Source organism: Aotus nancymaae, unplaced genomic scaffold, assembly GCF_030222135.1.
Source record: "Aotus nancymaae isolate 86718 unplaced genomic scaffold, 86718_ANA_hifiasm-v0.15.2.pri h1tg000006l, whole genome shotgun sequence".
NCBI lineage: Eukaryota > Metazoa > Chordata > Mammalia > Primates > Aotidae > Aotus > Aotus nancymaae.
The window spans coordinates 71,438,923-71,458,854 of NW_026988417.1; the positions used below are offsets into that span (position 1 = coordinate 71,438,923).

Consider the following 19,932-nt stretch of genomic DNA (forward strand, 5'->3'; position numbering starts at 1 on the left):
AGGGATGGATGATTGTCAACAGGAAAGGAAGACAGTGTCATAAAAGCCCAAGTCCCCATTGTTTAAACTCCATCCATTATATTTCCAATGGGAAGTTTAAGAAAAAAACATTTTAGTGCTTATGTGGTCAATGACTAGTAGGTAATGATGTTCCATGGCCCCTGAGAGAAAACCCACTTGCCATCAGTTTCTGTCTCAGGTCTAGTCTAGATGGAATGCTGAAAAATCCCTGGGGCAGTGCCTCTCTGTCAGATTTCCCAGCCAGATCACTGACTCGCCCTCCTTCTCATGCCCCACAAGAAGCAGTGTGGTTAGGGGGCCAAGGAGAGGATCAAGGACTCGGGCTTGTTTCCCCTTCTGGTCCTAACTTTATAAGTGATCCTGAGTAATTAAACTCATCTTCTTCCTTTGATTCTACCTTAGGAGCTAAGGATAATAAGGATAATTAATTTTATTTTGCAGTTATGTATGTTGTAAGCAGATATGTGCTCTCTATGTAAACATAATAATGACTAGTTTTTACAATGCCTTGAAAGGAAGAATAATTATCTGAATGCTAATCATATTGATTTTTTCCTTTACTAATCTTAAAGTTCCAACTAATGGCCTAGACTTTTTTTTTTTTTTAATGCCATATACTTTTAAGTAACCCTTTTCTGGGCTGAAGAATCTCAGTATAAAATCTAGTCCTGAATAGCAGCATGTAAGATAAAACATTGGTCTGGAAACAATTGCTTTTACATGGATTTTTCCCTTAAATGGTCCTTTCTTCAATTATAGGAAACTGTATTCCACCCTAATTCTTCTCACAGGTCTACTATAATTTCAGAACAGCTTTGATTTTGTTTTTTGTTTTTAATTGACAGGTGATTTTTACCATAAGTTATGGTCTTTTGAATCTTATGAAATTTGTGAATTCATAAAAATGTATGAATTCAGATTTAATCACTAGATCACCAAGGCTTGAAAAATGTTTCACAGTCCAAAATAGCGCTCCAGGAGCAGTTCCTGCCCATTAACTGCATATTATAAGCTGCATGTCAAAATGCAAGCCCATTGGCAACTGAATATGTATTTTCAGAAATTGATTGAATGTGAATTTACCCACCAGAGCAGAAAAACTCCAAAAGAACTATTCTAGCCTGCTGAAAGCATAGCATACATTTTAAAGACTTAGGTAGGTTATACACTAACTTTCTCTGAGGGTTGTAGAAGAATTTTGTACTTAGATTCATGGAAAAACTTTTCCAGATATGCAGAATTAGAAAGCTTTCAGTGAACATCTAGAAGGACTGGAAAGGCCATCCAAAATCTTCATCACAAATAGGGCAGAGTGTAAAGGCTTAGGAACAGATGGGTCTGTTCTTAGTTTAAGTGTTATTAACTGGAACACAGTGATACAATGTTGGAGGAGACAAAAAGGAAAAAGTTGGATTATGTGTGATTTACTTCTTAGTGGTGGTTTTATATACATAGTTTGCTGTGCACTGCAAGTAAACAAGCAGGAAAAGAACAGTATGGGTTCTGGAGTTGCAATTGGTTGGATTTTAATCCAAGCCCACCACTTACTAGCGTCGTGACCCTTAGCAAGTTATTTAAAGTCTTTAGGCCTCAGTTTTCTCATATGCAATGTGGGGAGGATAAAATTAATCTTAAAAAGGTAATAGCATTTCTATGCACCAGCCAAAAAATTATTCAAAATATGATTCTGTGTATAATAACATTACATATTACATACGTAAGAGTAAATGTAACAAAAGATATGTGACTTCTAGGGAAAATTGATGTTATGACTGACTATGTAGAAAAGAATCTCTTGACAAAAAGTATTAGAAAAAAGGGGAATTTACCAATGGGCCAGATATAAGATCAACAGACAGCAATAGCATTTCTATACATAAGCAAAGAAAGAAAAAAGCCAATAAACCTAACTAAAAAGATCTTACCATAATAGCACTAAGAAAAAAGGATGTCTCTTAGTCTAATCCTAACAAAAACCAGTCAGTATTTCTACATGGAAAATTATAACACTTACTTGACAGACATTTAAAAAGTATTAAATAAATGAAAAGACATGCCATATTCATGAGTAATAACATTTAATATTGAAAAGGCATCAGTTCCCTCACCAAACGATCTTTCAATTCAATTCGGTTCCAATCAAAAGTCTAATAACATTTTATGGATCTTAATAAGTCGATTCTAAAATATGTAAGAAAGAATACCAGACTGGACAACATGGCAAGACCCTGTCTCTACAAAAATACAAAAATTATCCAGGCATGGTAGCTCATGCCTGTAGTCCCAGCTACTTGGGGGCTGAGGTGGGAGGATGAGCCTGGGAGGTTGAGGATGCTTTAAGCTTTGATGGTACCACTACACTCTGCACTCACTCCGGGGTGGATGACAGAGTAAACCCCTGTCTCAAAAACAAACAAAAACAAACGATGAACTTTCTGAAAAAGAATAGTAGGAGAGCAAGGGGACTTACCTTACCAGATACCAACGTGTATTAAATATACAGCTCATTTAAAATAGTGTAGCAGAGGAATATATTAGAGAATCCAAAAACAGACTCACGCATGGAACTATATGAAACAGAGATGGCACAGTGGCTCACGCCTGTAATCCCAGCACTTTGAGATGCCGAGGCACATAGCTCATTTGAAGTTAGGAGTTTGAGATCAGCCTGGCCAATATCGTGAAACCCTATCTCTACCAAAAATACAAAAATTAGCCCAGGGTGGTAGTGTGTGACTGTAATCCCAGTATTCAGGAGGCTGGGGCATGAGAATCACTTGAACCCAAAAGGTGGAGGTTGCAGTGAGCCAAGATCACTAATCACACCACTGCACTCCAGCCTGGGCAATAGAGTGAGACTCCGTCTCAATTAAAAAAAAAAAAAAATCCTCAAAAACCAGAGATAGCAAGCCGAGCAGTAGAAATAGGAGACACTCTTTAAAACATGGATCTGCACAAAATGATTATATGTATGTCAAAAAACGAATTTGCACACTGCCTCACACCCTATGCAGATATTGACTCCAGACAGATCAAGAACTGAAACACCTTAAGTAAAATTATACAAATCTTTGTAGGATATAAGTGATTATTTTTTATGCTACTGAGGAAGGGCAAAATTTCTTAAGCCAGAAACAAAAAGTTCTAACTATAAAAGATTGGTAAATTTGACTATATTAAAAAGGAAATTTATGTTCATCAAAACACACCATAAAGGCAGCAAACAGGCCAGTTACAAATGGGAAAACGGTATTTGCAAAATACATAACCAAAAATAACAAAAGAAATATAACACTCCTGCAGATCACGAAGAAAAAGATAATCAAATAGAAAAATAAGCACAAGACATGAATAGGAATTCCGCAGAAGAGGAACCTGGATGGTCAATAAACATATGAAGAGACATTCGTCTTCATTAGTGATCGGGGAAAGCATATTAAAACCATATACCATTTTATACCAAGTGTGGGGAAGGCAGTGGATCCACTGGATGTTCTTTACTTTGCTGGTGGGAGTGTAAACTTTTGGGAAAGAATGTGGCATTGCCATTTGAAGATAAATATTCATATACCTTAACCATTCTATTCCTAGATTACTACCCAAGAGAAGCTTTCACACACACAGCAAAGAACTTGTGCAAGAATGTTCATAGCACTACTGTCTGTAACAGTGAAAATATTGAAACAAACCAAATGCCCACCACAAGATAATGGATAACTTATGGTCTACTAACTTGACAGAATATTAACAAACCTCAAAACAGATGAATTATAGCAACGTCCAACAATATGGATGGAACTTAGCAGTCTAATATTAAGTAAACAAATAAATAAATTGCAAAAGAGTAAAGTCAACTTCATATTTCTAAGTTAAAAAAACTAAAAATATATATTCTGTAGTAATATATCAAGCTATTTTTAAAAATTCAAGAAAGTAAGCTACTCTTAGAAAAAGATGTTATCAAAGAGGAATTTGGGGGAGAATAAACACTAGGATTTTTTATTGTGGTTTGAAGTAATGTTGCTTTATGACAAAGAGAAAGAGACTTTTCCAATTAGCAGAGAGAGAAACACCCATAGATCTTTAGCTACTGGTAGTGTTTATTCCTGCAAATGTGCATTCATGTCCTGCCTCATATTTACCTGATTAGGATGATTCTTCCCCCGACCCAGAGATCTGGATTCAGTTAAATTATCTGCCCACATATGGTACTCTTTTAAGAATCTCAGGATCTGAGGTGGAAGAACTCTCAGAAGTTTCCAATTTCACAATGGAAGACATCAATAACAAGAAAATCAGGTACATAATCATTTTGTATTATTTGACAGATTCTTTAAAAATTGTATGAAAATATTTCAGCAACTGGTTGTAGCTCTGTTGAAAGAATTTATTGCTTTGGCCCCATTTTTAAACAAAGATGTAGCCATCTTACCTGGTTTGTCATTGTGGCTTATTTGTTTGATTCTTTTTGGCTTTTTATAGATACTCAGCTGTGTTTGAAACGGATGGTCATCTGGTTACTGATAGCTTCTATTTCTCTGTCTCTGATATGGACCACAACCATCTGGACAATCAGATGTTTACCATCATGATCACTCCTGCTGAAGATCCACCTCCAGTCATTGCTTTTGCTGACCTTATCACGGTAAACAATTCTTACATCAGTAAACAGTGAGTACTATAGAGAACTGGGATCCGTAGAAATATCAATGCAGGATTTCTGCCTAAATTGCTGCCAAGTATTTCCCCCAAAATATCCAAGCAGCGGTATCAAGATATGCATGGTTTTCAATCACGAGGTTTTATTAAGTTTGAAAATAAATATGCAAAAGATCAAATCATTATATCTCCATCATTTAGTCAACAAATATTTATGTGCTAGCCACCATGCTAGATGTTGTTAGTATTGGGAATAAAAATAGAAAAAGAATATATCTTTGAGGAGTTTATAATCTAATTTTGGCAGCAACTAAAACCTGGACAATGCCCCTGAATCACTCCTTAAATCAAGTCAGTACTTAGCACTGTAAACAATATTGACAGTTCCTTTCTGGGCAGAGCAATACAAATGCATTCTGATCATTCAGTACCCAGACATGAGTTCAAATGCCAGTTCTGTCACTTATCAGCTGAGTGGCCTTGTACCATACACTTAATCTTTCTTTGCCTCAGTTTCCTTGTCTTTTTAAATTTTTATTTATTTTACTTTTTGTTTCCTTGTCTTTTTAATTTTTTCACATATTTTTAAGAGGGGAGGTGTCACTACGTTGCCCAGGCTGAGCTTGAACTCTTGGGCTCAAGCAATCCTCCCACTTCAGCCTCCTTAATAAGTGAGACTATGGACCTGTAGTCCCATACCTGGCTCTTGTCTTTAAAATATTATCATTTTCTACTACATAAAGAATTTCTCTAATGATTAATAAAATAGTATGGAAACCCCCTAGCACAGTACCCAGTTCATGGTAGGGAGTCCACAAAAGTTAATTCACTTTCTCCCTGCTCTGTGGACATACCATTATGCCAGAAGCTCTGGAGTTTTTCTGGTTTTGTTGAGCAACTGAAAATTCATAAAACTGAGTTATTTCTAAGTGGTTCTGATACTCCTCCCATTTTTCCATTTTTACACCTTGGGGAAGCCATTTGGACTATCTGCATTCCCAGAGTCAGAGTGACCTTCCCCTTTGTAATCTTCCTGCAGTTAGCTAAGAGTTATTCAGGGGAAATGGCTTGACCATCTCCAGCAGGCTAGTGAAAAACACCAGGCTCAGGTTGCAGGGTTAGCATACAAAATAGAGCCCTAAAGGAAAAATTTAGTTTGAGCAACTGCTTTTACTTACAGTGATTTATTTTCTTCCTTGACATTAAGATAAGCACTAGCTTTCAGATATGGTGAACCTTTCTTGCTACATACCTATAAATATATAATATAAAAGAATAAATGGGACTTTTATTCTGGATGAGAATGCCTATAGGACACAGTCACCCTCACAGTATCTGCAGGAGAACTGGATCTATCATTCTGTAGCTGTGGGCTTTTGAATGTTGATGCGGAAGGAAGGTGGCCATCCTGGCAGGCAGCTGAAGTGAGGCGGGTGATTAGAATGGGCCAGAGCTGCTTTATAACCAGATCCATCACTGAATGAAGTACAGCTTTGAAGGGAGATACAGAAGTCATCATGTCTGAGTGTAGCGTTGAGAGGCACTGAAAGATTGCCTGGTTTCAGCAGCATACACATTCCTCATCTCATCTGTAGAGGGTCTGCCTCCTCAAAGAAGTGGAACTAGCGCTGGAAGGTCACCCGAGCAGTACTTTGCAATCCAGCTCTTTTTTAACTGTGGTTATGTGAAATCACCAAGGACTATCTACGTTCTTTTCTTCTTTAGGTTGACGAGGGAGGAAGAGCCCCACTCTCATTTCACCATTTCTTTGCTACTGATGATGATGACAACCTCCAGGGAGATGCCATCATTAAACTAAGTGCTCTGCCCAAATATGGCTGCATTGAGAACACAGGAACAGGTACCACTTCCTGCAGAAGTGTTCAGGACCTTGAGAGAAGGGGGGATAGAGGGAAGAGGACCTTGGTTCCAACTAAACATGGAGATGGAGAACTACAGAGGAGTAGAACCATTTTGAAGAAATGGAAGGAAAGTTTCATTAATTCAACAAAAATTTACTGAGCATTTTCTGTATGCTGGGCACTTAAGCACTAGGGATATATCAATAAACAAAACAGACAAACCCCCTCCCTTCACAATGCTTTCAATCCTGGTGGGGTTGGGGAGACAAAAACCTAATAAATGAGAAGATTATATAAGATGTTAGACGGTGAATAAATGCTACAGAAAAAATAGAGCAGGGGAAGGGGATTTGGAATGCCAGCAATGGGGCAGAAGGGCTTGTGGATTACACTCAGAACTGAGTGTCCAGGAAATAAAAATTCCTGCGCTTCTATTGTGAGGCAACTGCAGTTTAGCTGAACCATAGCTTCTGTCTCAGCTCCTTCTACAGATATGACATGAATTGAAATGCAAGCTTGTTTATCTGTGACACCCTTTTTCTTCCACAACCCTCCCCTCCACCATCTGCCCTGGGCCCTCTGGTGGTTATCACAGAGATGAAGAGGCAAGAAGGCATGTACTGTTCAAAGGTCCCCTGAGACCTGCTGTGACTGGCAGTTGAGACAGCTCCTGGCAGGTTCCTGTGCTGCTTTCCCTGCACGAAGCTGCCTGAGAGCCAGCTCTGGGCTCTAATTGGCATGCAGCTAGCAGCTCCCATGGAGAGGCCACTGACTGCAGGTGTCTGGGGCCAGCATGGGGCCTGGGATTTGAGCCTGGTTACCAGGAACTCATTTAGCAGTGGTCATGTTTTCTTACACAAGTCTTGGGTCTTTTTCCCCCCATTGCCTTTCAATGTGTGCCTCAGATCTGCTTATTGCAGAATTAGGTTTATTTCAACAAATGTTTGTGCTAGATTCAGTGGATGTAAAGATAAGACACAGACTCATGTGCCTCGAATGAGAGACAGATAGGAAGACTGATAAATTACAATAAATGAAAAATGCTAGGACAGGGAAAGGAACAAAGCACTGAGAGAGTAAGTAGGACAAAGCAATTTTTCCTGGGAAGTAAAAAAGTCTGAGGAAGTGGCATTTGAGTTGGAACCTGAAGGGCTAGTGGGAATGGTGCTGGACAGAGGGAAAGTGGCATTTCCTGCAGAAGGAAGCACATAGGCAAAGGTGAGAAACAATGAAAGGATATCTACACCAACCACCCCTTCTCTCCATGTGGTTTCTTATTAAGCCTTCCGAACACTGTTTTACATCAACCTGAAATGCGTGAAAGTGCAGAGATATTCCACGTAGAGGACTAGCCACTGGCTAAGAAGTCAAATTTCTGGCAAGCTTCAACCTCTCTAAAAAGTGGTTCTCAAACTTTAAGGTGCAATAGAATCACCTCGAGGGTTGAATCTGCTGTGAAACAGTTTCCTGGGGAGGCAACCCGAGTTCTTGTTTTAGGAGGTTGGTGTGGGCCTGTGAATTTGCATTTCTCACTAGCTTACAAGTGATGCCATTGCTGCTGGCCCAAGAACCACACTTAGAGAACTGCTGCTCTACAATAATATTGGTATAAATGTGAAAGGAACAAACAAGCATTTAAGAGGGCAAAATAATTGCCACAAGGTATATTAACTAAAGACCCCATCCCTTGCCCCATGGGAGAGGCTCCTCTGCCTCTGTTTAGAGCTGAGTCTGTCCTATGTATAGGAAACTAGCTGCTGGTCACAGTGGCTCAAACCTGTCATTTCAGCACTTTGGGAAACCGAGGTGGGAGGATTGCTTGAGCCCAGGTATTTGAGACCAATCTGGGCAACACAACAAGACCTCATCTTTACTAAAAAAAATAAAAATATAAAAATTAGCAGCAAAACCATTCAGGACATAGGCGTAGGCAAGGACTTCATGACCAAAACACCAAAAGCATTGGCAACAAAAGCCAAAATAGACAAATAGGACCTAATCAAACTCCACAGCTTCTGCACGGCGAAAGAAACGGTCAATAGAGTGAATCGGCAGCCAACAGAATGGGAAAAAATTTTTGCAGCCTACCCATCTGACAAAGGGCTGATATCCAGAATTTACAACGAACTAAAACAGATTTACAAGAAAAAAACAAACAAGCCCATTCAAAAATGGGCAAAGGATATGAACAGATACTTTATAAAAGAAGAAATACATGAGGCCAACAAGCATATGAAAAAATGCTCATCATCACTGGTCATTAGAGAAATGCAAATCAAAACTACATTGAGATACTATCTCACGCCAGTTAGAATGGCGATCATTAAAAAATCTGGAGACAACAGATGCTGGAGAGGATGTGGAGAAATAGGAACACTTTTACACTGTTGGTGGGAGTGTAAATTAGTTCAACCATTGTGGAAGACAGTGTGGCGATTCCTCAAGGACCTAGAAATAGAAATTCCATTTGACCCAGCAATCCCATTACTGGGTATATAGCCAAAGGATTATAAATCGTTCTACTATAAGGACACATGCACACGAATGTTCATTGCAGCACAATTTACAATAGCAAAGACCTGGAACCAACCCAAATGCCCATCGATGATAGATTGGACAGGAAAAATGTGGCACATATACACCATGGAGTATTATGCAGCCATCAAAAACGATGAGTTCACATCCTTTGTAGGGACATGGATGAACCTGGAAACCATCATTCTCAGCAAACTGACACAAGAACACAAAATCAAACATCGCATGTTCTCACTCATAGACGGGTATTGAACAATGGGAATACATGGACACAGGGAGGGGAGCACTATACACTGGGGTCTGTTGCAGGGGAGTTGGGGGGACAGCGGGGAGTGGGGAGTAGGGGAGAGATAGCATGGGGAGAAATGCCACATATAGGTGAAGGGGAGGAAGGCAGCAAATCACACTGCCACGTATGCACCTATGCAACAATCTTGCATGTTTTTCACATGTACCCCAAAACCTAAAAGCAATAAAAAAAAAAAAGGACTCTGGCAAAAATGTAAACCAGAATTAGACACAAATTTTATCTGTAAGGTACATGAACAATAAACCAAAGCTTACACTTTCTGTAAAAAAAAAAAAAAAAAAAATTTAAAAATTAGCTTGACGTGGTGGCTCATGCCTGTATTCTCAGCTACTTGGGGTGCTGAGGCAGGAAGATCAGTTGAGCCCAGGAATTTGAGGCTGTGGTGAGCTATGATCACACCACTGCACTCCAGCCTGGGTGGCAGAGGGAGACCCTGCCTCAAAACAGAAAAGAAACTAGCTACCTAAATTTAGAACCTAGCTGATCAGAAAAACATCTTTTTAAAAACTGTTAAAGAAGCAGCTTTTACTTTTCACCAAGAAAAGAAAGAGAATAATTGTTTTGTTAGATATGAAATCTAATGGCATGGAGTCTGAATTCATTCAGGACTGGCAAAAACAAGACAGGACCTACCTGGATTACCTCTGGTTATTGCTTTGTACCAGTGCTATGCGGTAATGGATGTTCACAATGAGCGCCTGCGTGCTTCAACACCTATTTAATTTGCACATCATATGTTCTGTTTAAGAAAGCAGGTAGCACATTAATAAGAAAGATTTATGTCAGAAATAGAAGGTACAGTTTTTTAAAAGGAAAGGATTGGAGCTTAAAGGTTCAGTGACAGATTCACTTGTTGAACAGTTTGTTCTTCAATGATTTAAAATAAGACATTATTATACTTGTGTATATTTATAGGCACCATTTACTTTACTTAGGCTTTTTGTTTTTTTGAGACAGGGTCTTGCTCTGTCACCCAGGCTGGAATGCAGTGGCATGATCATGACTCACTGTGTAGCCTCAACCTCCCAGCCTCAAGTAATTCTCCTACCTCAGCCTCCCAAGTTCCTGGGACTAGAGGCATGCACCATCAGGCCCGGAAAATTTTGGGGGAGTATTTTTTGTAGAGACAGAGTCTTGCTATGTTGCCTGGGCTGGTCTTGAAGTCCTAGGCTCAAGCAATCCTCCTGCCTTGGCCTCCCAAAGTGTTGGGATTACAGACATGAACCACTGTGCCCAGTCACTACTTAGGCTATTTTTGACACAAATAAAGACACCACTCCCCTGTTTAAAGTGATAAATGGAAGGAAAAATTAAAAATTGGAAGGAGACCGGGCGCGGTGGCTCAAGCCTGTAATCCCAGCACTTTGGGAGGCAGAGGCGGGTGGATCACGAGGTCAAGAGATCGAGACCATCCTGGCCAACATGGTGAAACCCCGTCTCTACTAAAAATACAAAAAATTAGCTGGGCATGGGGGTGCGTGCCTGTAATCCCAGCTACTCAGGAGGCTGAGGCAGGAGAATTGCCTGAACCCAGGAGGCGGAGGTTGCGGTGAGCCGAGATCGCGCCATTGCACTCCAGCCTGAGTAACAAGAGTGAAACTCTGTCTCAAAAAAAAAAAAAAAAAAAAAAAAATTGGAAGGAATATTAGCCGTTCCTTCTGGAAAGCCTGAACTATATGTCCTAGTGATTATTGGGTCACTGGCCACTTGGACCTCGCTCAGCCTCTAGTGCCTAGAGGAATAAAAGCTGAGGGGTAAAATTTAAGAAAATTTATGTCATTAAAGAAAAATATTGTGTAGAGGTCTTCTTTCAAATGAATTCTAATAAATGTGACACTGTCTAGAATTCAGGAAGTAAATAGCCTTTTAATTTATGATCTGATTTTTACGAAGGGTCATGGAGAAGGGAAGAGGAAAGCCTCTTGCCTTCAGATCTGCTAGCTGCACTTTTCTGTGTTGATGTATATCCAGGGAATGTTTGAAGACAGGGGTTTTCTTTTTCTCCTCTCTCTAGAATAACATTGTAGTGACAATTTCAAATGAATTGATTAGACTCAAATTAAAATCAAGTAAAAGACAAGACATCTATCATTTAGATATTGCTTACTCTTCCCCTGGGCCTTTTGCAGTGTTTGGGGTTGGGATGAGAGGAGTAACGTGAGCCAGCATTTTCTGTGGAGCTCTGAATGGTAACTGGGCATCTTAGTACCTGAATGGTGGTACCCAGGCACCTCGGTGCCTGAATCCTACCTGAACATCATAGTATCTGAATGGTACCTGAGCTCTGAATGGTTCCAGAGCATCACAATAGCCCTAGTGCACTATCCCAGGGGCTGGGCTCTGACCCATGCAGAGGTTCCCTTAAGAAACTGGGAGGTCCAATGAAAACATGCTGCAGATGTTTCTTAGATAAAAAAATACACAGTTAACACTACAGATGTTTCTTAGATTAAAAGATATGCATTTAACATTTTCTTATGTAGTGAAAGAGGGTTCCTCATGCAGGATATGCCAGATAGAATGGTTTTGAAACTGGCTGGAGCTTAAGGTAAAATCTCTGCTTCTGTATTGTCACTTGCCTTAGTAACATGTTATGATCAAAGACTCCTAATAAAACAACCAATGGTTCTGTGTTATATACATTATTATAAGTGTGTTTGTTTTTTTTTTTTTTTTTTTTTTTTTTTTTTTTTTTTTGCATATTATCTCATTTGATTCCTTGTGGAAATGGCAGGGCAAGTATATCCATTTATAGATGAGAAATAGTCAGTGAGGAAACTGGGATCTGACTCAGGCCTTCCAATTCCTGATCTTGTGTTTATCCCACTCTCCCACCTTTAGCCTCAAACACATTTTCATTTTTTGCTGAAAATGATACCTTGTTTTCTAGTTCAGCCTAGTAAGCAGGAATTGATAGATCAAGGTAAAAATGCTCTCTTGATGTTGATGCAGGTGATCGCTTTGGCCCTGAAACTACCAGTGACCTAGAGGCATCATTCCCTATTCAAGACGTCCTGGAAAACTACATTTACTACTTTCAGAGTGTTCATGAAAGCATTGAGCCAACCCATGATATTTTTAGTTTTTATGTGAGTGATGGAACCAGTCGTTCAGAAATTCACAGCATCAATATCACCATTGAGGTAAAGACTTTGGAAGTTGGAAAGGTCGAGCTCTTGACCACAATATTTCACACCATTAAACAGCTTTCTTTATAGGGACTCAAAAGCAAAGAAGATTGGATTTGACCTTCAAAATTGAAGGTCATTTAAAAAATATAGCCTTCAGGAAATTTGTAGAATTAAGCTTGGCATTTGGGGAAGGCTTGAGTTAGAAATACGAATTTCCATTTCAGGATAAAGTTTATTTGTTTGGTGTGAAAAACAGTTTGTGAAGGTCAGAGAGAGATGCCTTGCCAGTTAGATATTTAAATGAAAACTTATATATGTCTATTTTTCTCTGAAATTGTGTTTGGTTCTATAGGCATATTTGCCTTTTCTTATTTTACTGCATTTATTTAATTGTAACATCAAAGAAATATGTTCCTTGATACTGTATTTATTCTCATTTGAGCAACCACACAGGGTTGCTATACCAAGAGAGAGATGGGGAAGGGGGAAGATAAACCTCAGAATGAAATATCCACTGCCTTGGGAAAATAAAATATAAAGAACCCTCGGCACTCTAAAGGATCAATGGTGGAAAGGGGTTGGCACCAGGACAGGGAGACAGCTTTAGAAACCCACACTTTCAAATATGGTGTCCTTCTACATGTACTGTGATATGCTTAGCATTTTCTAAGACAGTTCTGAGTTCAATTAGTATGGTCTTTTATCTCCAAAATATATTAATACTTGTACTTGTCAAATCACAATCACATGTCCATATTTCTAATATAGAAGATATGGTCATTGTATTTATGGAAGATATCTGAGAATACTTTCATGAAATGTCCATCAGCTTCCTTTGAAGGGGACATTTTATTTCTTTGACTTGCTCTATTTTCAAACTAATCATTTTGCTTGAGAAGTAAAGATGGTGACACATTAAATGCTATTTTAATAGTGAAAGTTTCTATAGCAATGATACTGTCTCTGAATAATGTACATTTTCTTTCTTCTTAAATATCTGTGTGAGATCTAATAGTTTATACTTTAATCAGAGGAAGAACGATGAGCCTCCCAGGATGACCTTGCAGCCCCTCAGAGTGCAGCTGAGCTTGGGAGTGGTGATAAGCAATTCTTCTTTGAGCCTGCAAGACCTGGACACCCCAGATAATGAGCTCATTTTTGTATTGACAAAAAAGCCTGACCACGGTAGGGCACAAACTGCTATGAAAATCTTCTTAATTGAGATGCCCGATGGGCTATTAGAAAGAAAACATGTATTTCAGTTGATTATTTCTTTTCTTTTCCTGTATATGGCGCTTTCTTTGCATCAAAGTATAATCAAATTCACAACTGGCTAATATTTTTTGGAGTCGTGGTAGACATTGGTTGTTTAAGAAGTCTCAATCCCAGTTAATTAGTGTCTCTGAAGTTTAATTTCAGCTGTGTTTTTTTCTTTTCTATGTAACTTTAAGCGAAAGAGGTTTCAGAGTTTGCCTATTCTCTTCTCAGAGTTTCTCTATCCTCTTCTCAGGGTAGACATCAGTGTTTGATAATCCTGAGCCATTTCATGCATCCTTGTAAATGCATATTAGACATCTTTATGAACTTGTTTCTTTTGCAAAGAAAGCACTTTTCCTCATTTAAACCAGATGCAAAAACCACTGTTGGGATCTTCTACCTGCTTCTTTTTTTAAGAGCCATCTCCCCAGTTATTGGCTAAAGTTCTGGAATGCAAATGGTGTGTCTCAATTCATCGTATTGCCCATTGGTCTTTTAAAGATTAAATTGTTGCTGTAGCTGAAGGGTTAATAGAAGACTGTTGGGCATTGTATTTCACCTTGCTTCCATTCACTTTCACTTTCTTGAAAGAAGCACTTTGACTGTCCTGTTGTGGTACATGACCCTTGAAAACAGACATATATGCTTCAATCTAAAAGATGCTTATTTTCTCCTTTAATTGAAAATGAATTTAAAGCATATTCCTATCTCTCACTCTTGATGCCCTAAGAGAAAGACAGTGAGTGAAGAGAGTGCTATTTTCACTTTGCAGAAGGGAAAAATAAGATTTAGATAATGAAGTGAGTTTGAATTTGTGGATGGAGATGTAATTTGTAAGTCACTATATTACCGCATCCATCTGTGTCTCCTTAAGAGACTTTTTAACTACGATAAGTGGGACTTTGTCTTCTTTTTTTGTAGATGAGGCCACAGAGCAGCACCCTGTGCTTCTATGTAAAATGCTAAGCTGTTGGCACCAAGAGCCTCTGAGGCACTTGACATTCTACTCAGACTCATACTACTTGGCAAAATTAGACAATTTTTGATTTTATATATATATATATTCTACCATTGTTTTGCTTTTCTTTACCTCCTTCCTCAGGTCATCTACTCCAGAAGCAAACTGCTTCAGAGCCTCTGAAGAATGGAATGGTTTTAGCCCAGGGCTCTTCCTTCACATACCAGGACATCCTAGCTGGGCTGGTTGGGTACATGCCTGATGTCCCTGGCATGGCGGTGGATGAGTTCCAGTTCTCCCTCACTGATGGCCTCCACATGGACACAGGGAGGATGGAGATCTACATAGAACTGCCTACAAGTGACACACCCCACCTGGCTATAAACCAAGGCCTACAGCTCTCAGCAGGTACCACAAAAATCAAGGAGAGTGACTATGGTTTTTATATCTTCATTTCTTCTTTGTCCAGTATGTAGTTCTTTTTTTTTTTTTTTTTGAGACGGAGTTTTGCTCTTTTTACCCAGGTGCAATGGCGCGATCTCGGCTCACCGCAACCTCCGCCTCCTGGGTTCAGGCAATTCTCCTGCCTCAGCCTCCTGAGTAGCTGGGATTACAGGCTCGCGCCACCATGCCCAGCTAATTTTTTGTATTTTTAGTAGAGACGGGGTTTCACCATGTTGACCAAGATGGTCTCAATCTCTTGACCTTGTGATCCACCTGCCTCTGCCTCCCAAAGTGCTGGGATTACAGGCGTGAGCCACCGCGCCCGGCCCCCAGTATGTAGTTATTTCTTCCATGTTAGTGATGTGGGTGGATCTTAAAGTAGCTGTTCTGTACTTGGGGAGATTGGAGTTTTAGAAAACTGTTGTTTTAGGGATACTAAGAATTGTTAGTGACAAATGTGAACCTCTAAAATTCTTTGGACCAGACGCCTATGTATGTGAATTTGGGAAAAGGCTGAGAAGAGTTTATAGTATTCCCAGGGCCCTCAAAAATCTTAATTTATTGAACTACTCATAGGCACAGGTTTCCTTTAACATTACTCCCATTCAACAAATCCTATGGAAACAAATAACAAAAGAAATACAGCAGAATTTTTAAGATGATTATTTTTAAAAAATGCATGGATGGGCAGCTGGGAAACCATCATGCATTAAAAGTGATTATGCAAATAATTGAGAATTATCAGACACGATATTCTAGGGTTTAACATTCACAATTTTGTTCATGTTTAAGCAATATTGGAGGACCTGTGACAAGTGTTAGTCTAGAACAGTTTGCAGTAGGAACTTACTTAATTAAGGAGTGGACCTTTTGCCCAGAGTGTCTGCATCTTACTAGGGTTCTATTGTTTGTCTGTTCTTAGTTTCATGTGTATTTTGCAGTGAAAAATATATGGTATAATAATATTAGAAAACTTGGTAGTTCTCAAAGGTCTTAGGTATCAAGTCTAAGATTTTATTTTATCCTACTTATAAGCTAGTAAACTAACCTGTTACTCTTTCATGGATGCTGGTAGAAGATATAAGATTCCCCCATCAGAGACACGGCACTCTTGTTACTCATAGCACAGTAGGCAGCATGGGCATCTGCAGGTTTGCATTGGTTCCCTCTGCCATCCCAGTCCCATAAGGGTGAAGTAGGGGGCCAAGATAGACACATTCACATGCAGTACGATGCATTACAGAAGGGAATACCGAGCTTGGGAAATTCTCCATGTTATAGCAGCAGAACACAAGTCTTATTTTTGTCTGAGAGGAAGACATTACCTCATCCCTCAAGGTTGCTCCCTGAGAGATGGCCTGGGTAAAGCATGGTCAGGGCCTTTGTGTTCTTGGTATTACCCACTAAGAACATGCAGGAATGTTCAGAGCCCATGATAGATTGTCACTCCAAACACCAGGATGTATTACGCATGAATGACTAGGCTCTACTTTACCGGAATTTACTATTTTTAACATGATAAAGTGGCTGAGGAATAAAGCAAGTGGCAAGATCCAGAGGAGTTTGCCATTAGCCAGTGCCTTATCTTCATCCTCAACACCTGTGCAGTGCCCAGGGCCCAGAGGCTCAGCTCTCCTTGCTACTAACACTCTGCACATCCTCTGTTCTGAGGGATGCTGATTTTCACTACTTGGTCTGAGATGGCAACAAGATATGTTTGAGTTTATGTAAAGCTATTTTTTTTCTCATTTGGTGATCCTCAAGACAGTTAATAAACTAAACCCAAGCAGATTTCTTCATAGATCTCGGAGCTATTTACGTCACAGAACTGGGAGTTATTCTATAGATCTAGGTACTAACTGATAGGTCACTGAGTAAAAGGAGCATAGAATGAAAATGGACCCGTAGGAAAAAAGTGCTCAGTTGTAAACTCAAGGGATAATTAGCAAATCGAAATGTTGGGACTCTTTCACTAGGGAAATTATAATTTATTCAGCTGCAAACTGAGAAGGGCAAGTGCCTGGTACCTAGACGCAATGAACATGTGGTAATTTGTTCTCCAGTCACCTAAAATCATTTGATATCCCATTCAAAGGAAATGTTGGGGAATAACATACTCTCTTTCATTCTCTTCCAAGGGTCTGTAGCACACATCACAGAACAGCACTTGAAAGTGACAGATATTGACTCAGATGACCATCAGGTTATGTACATCATGAAGGAAGATCCTGGTGCAGGGCGCCTGCAGATGGTGAAGCATGGCAACCTGCAGCAAATTTCTATGAAAGGCCCCATCCAGAGTTTCACCCAGGCAGACATTCGCCAAGGTCAGCAAGTTCTCTTCTGCCTAACCAGGCTTCCGTAGACTGCACCTACAGTGGTAAAATGGGAGTCAAATGTCTGGTAACCTGTGGCAATGAACTACGCACTCTGTTTTGAATAGCTTCATTTGTTCTCTTCCTTATTTCCTCATTTATTTTTTGTTTTGTTTTGTTTTGTTTTTTAAAAAGCCCTAGGCCAGGCACGGTGGCTCACGCCTGTAATCCCAGCACTTTGGGAGGCTGAGGCGGATGAATCACCTGAGGTCAGAGGTTCAAGACCAGCCTGGTCAGCATGGTGAAACCCCGTCTCTACAAAAACACGAAAATTAACTGGGCGTGGTGGCACACACCTGTAATCCCAACTACTCAGGAGGCTGAGGCAGGAAAATTGCTTGAATGCGGAGCGGGCAGTGAGCCGAGATGGCGCCACTGCACTCCAGCCTGGGCAACAGAGTGAGACTCCATCTCAAAAAAAAAAAAACAAAACAAAAAAAACCCTATCTTTCTTGGTTAAAATGTATTCATGCTTTGACTTAGCATTGATGGCATTTGCAGCTATTATGGAGAGAAAAAGTCATTTTGACTTGCTATGATGCTAAAAAGTGTATATGAGAGAGAAGGAAAAAAGAAGTGAGTTGGGATGGATTAAGGTGAAAATTATGCCTTCCTTAGGTGAGCAATTTATATCTCTTTTCAGCTCCCCAAAGAGCACAAGTTAATGAACTAAGCAAAATGGAAGGGCATAAATCGGAGCTGCCTGGGGGAAATTACATGGCTCATCCCTCCTGCAGGAAATGCTGATGTAATGTAAAGGCGTAAATGTTAAATGCTACGTAGTTATTGTACAGTGCTTTCAGGGATACCAAAAGGAAAAAAATAGTTATATATTGGGGAAGGAGTAATCCAAAGTCATGTGATGATGTGTGATTTTGTTTAGAAGTGGAAATATACCCCTGCAGATTAGAAACAAGGGTCCTGCTCACACACTGACACCTAAAATTAACAACAGCTGAATTCTCATTGGACCTGGCTGCACTTTAGTGAAGGCGAGTGGAAGAGGCAAAAGGAGAGTGATTCCTTAATTATTCCATGTGTCAGTGTCGACTTTTAAAAGATAAGACCAGGCTGGACACGGTGGCTCACGCTTGTAATCCCAGCACTTTGGGAGGCCAAGGCAGGCAGATCATGAGGTCAGAAGATCGAGGCCATCCTTGCCAACATGGTGAAAACCCATCTCTACTAAAAATACAAAAATTACCTGGGCAAGGTCTTACGTGCCTGTAATCCCAGCTACTTGGGAGGCTGAGACAGGAGAATCGCTGGACCCCTGGAGGCAGAGGTTGCAGTGAGCCAAGATGGTGCCACTGCACTCCAGCCTGGCAACAGAGTGAGATTCTGTGTCAATCAGTCAATCAATCCATCAATAAGACCAGCCCTTCTTCCCAGAGATTTGGTTATATTTACATAACCAAATTGATAGATGCTTTTAAATGATGCTGTAGGTTAACAAAAATGTAATACATTTTCATTGTACTTCTCCCTTTAGAGCCTTTTGAGTTCTATGTGGAGTTTATTTGTTGGTTGGCTATAGCCCATGTTGCTCTATGAATTGGGCAGTTTTGAAAACTGAAGAGTTCTGGGAGAATGTGAGGTACAGCTCTGTGTCTTTTTGCCCCCGTGACATGGACATATAATAGGGTCACTCTAGGCAATGTGGGTGTGGTCAGTGCACATTTACACATGGGCAGTTTTGTGGATCTAGTTTTTATGAGATATCCTTAGAGGATAAGCTGATCTTTCAAAAAGCCTCAGCCTTAACCATGATGAATGTCATTTGGGGTGATTTTTTTATGAGAAGGTCTTTGGTTATGAGAAAGTAGATGGTGGGAGAGGAAAAGGAGGAAATGAAAACATTAGATTAAAATGTCAAAAGCAATGACAAAGCAAGGAAGGTGTGAATTGATTCATCGGTGTGAATACCAATTGAATTCCCACCTCTTGCTTCAGAAATAAGGGCAGAAAGCACTAATAGCAAATCTTGACTTTTTTTTTTTTTTTTTTTTTTTACCTTTTTATAGGCCATGTAGAATATAGTCATGCAACAGGAGAACCTGGTGGGATCTTTGCTTTTAAATTTGATGTGGTTGATGGAGAAGGCAACAGATTGACTGACCAGTCATTTTCCATCAGCGTTCTAGGTAAAGGGACATTGGTTTTCTAATATATAACTACTTTAGCAGTTCTGAGGTTATATAGTTTACACTTTGTTCACCTCGAGGCTTGAGTCCTTCCCTTTACCTAGCTGGTGTAGAAATGGAAAATCATACCCCCTTTACTGCACAAAGCCCTGGCTCCTTGGTGTGCTCTCTAACACACAGGCCTAGAGATGACTCAGATCTTACTTCTTGGCACCAGGCCTAGAGTTAAACAAAGG

The 19,932-nt window shown here is 39.8% G+C and overlaps 1 protein-coding gene across 1 annotated transcript in view; it reads left to right on the plus strand.

Moving 5' to 3' along the window:
• Positions 1-19,932, plus strand: part of FRAS1 (Fraser extracellular matrix complex subunit 1) — a 467,548-nt gene that overhangs the window by 360,656 nt on the left and 86,960 nt on the right. Inside the window, exons 39-46 of the mRNA XM_021669641.2 lie at positions 4,172-4,320; positions 4,504-4,666; positions 6,406-6,541; positions 12,340-12,530; positions 13,550-13,703; positions 14,878-15,141; positions 17,316-17,504; positions 19,577-19,696. Of these exons, the coding sequence (XP_021525316.2) occupies positions 4,172-4,320; positions 4,504-4,666; positions 6,406-6,541; positions 12,340-12,530; positions 13,550-13,703; positions 14,878-15,141; positions 17,316-17,504; positions 19,577-19,696 (1,366 nt within the window). The remainder of the gene's footprint in view (positions 1-4,171; positions 4,321-4,503; positions 4,667-6,405; positions 6,542-12,339; positions 12,531-13,549; positions 13,704-14,877; positions 15,142-17,315; positions 17,505-19,576; positions 19,697-19,932) is intronic.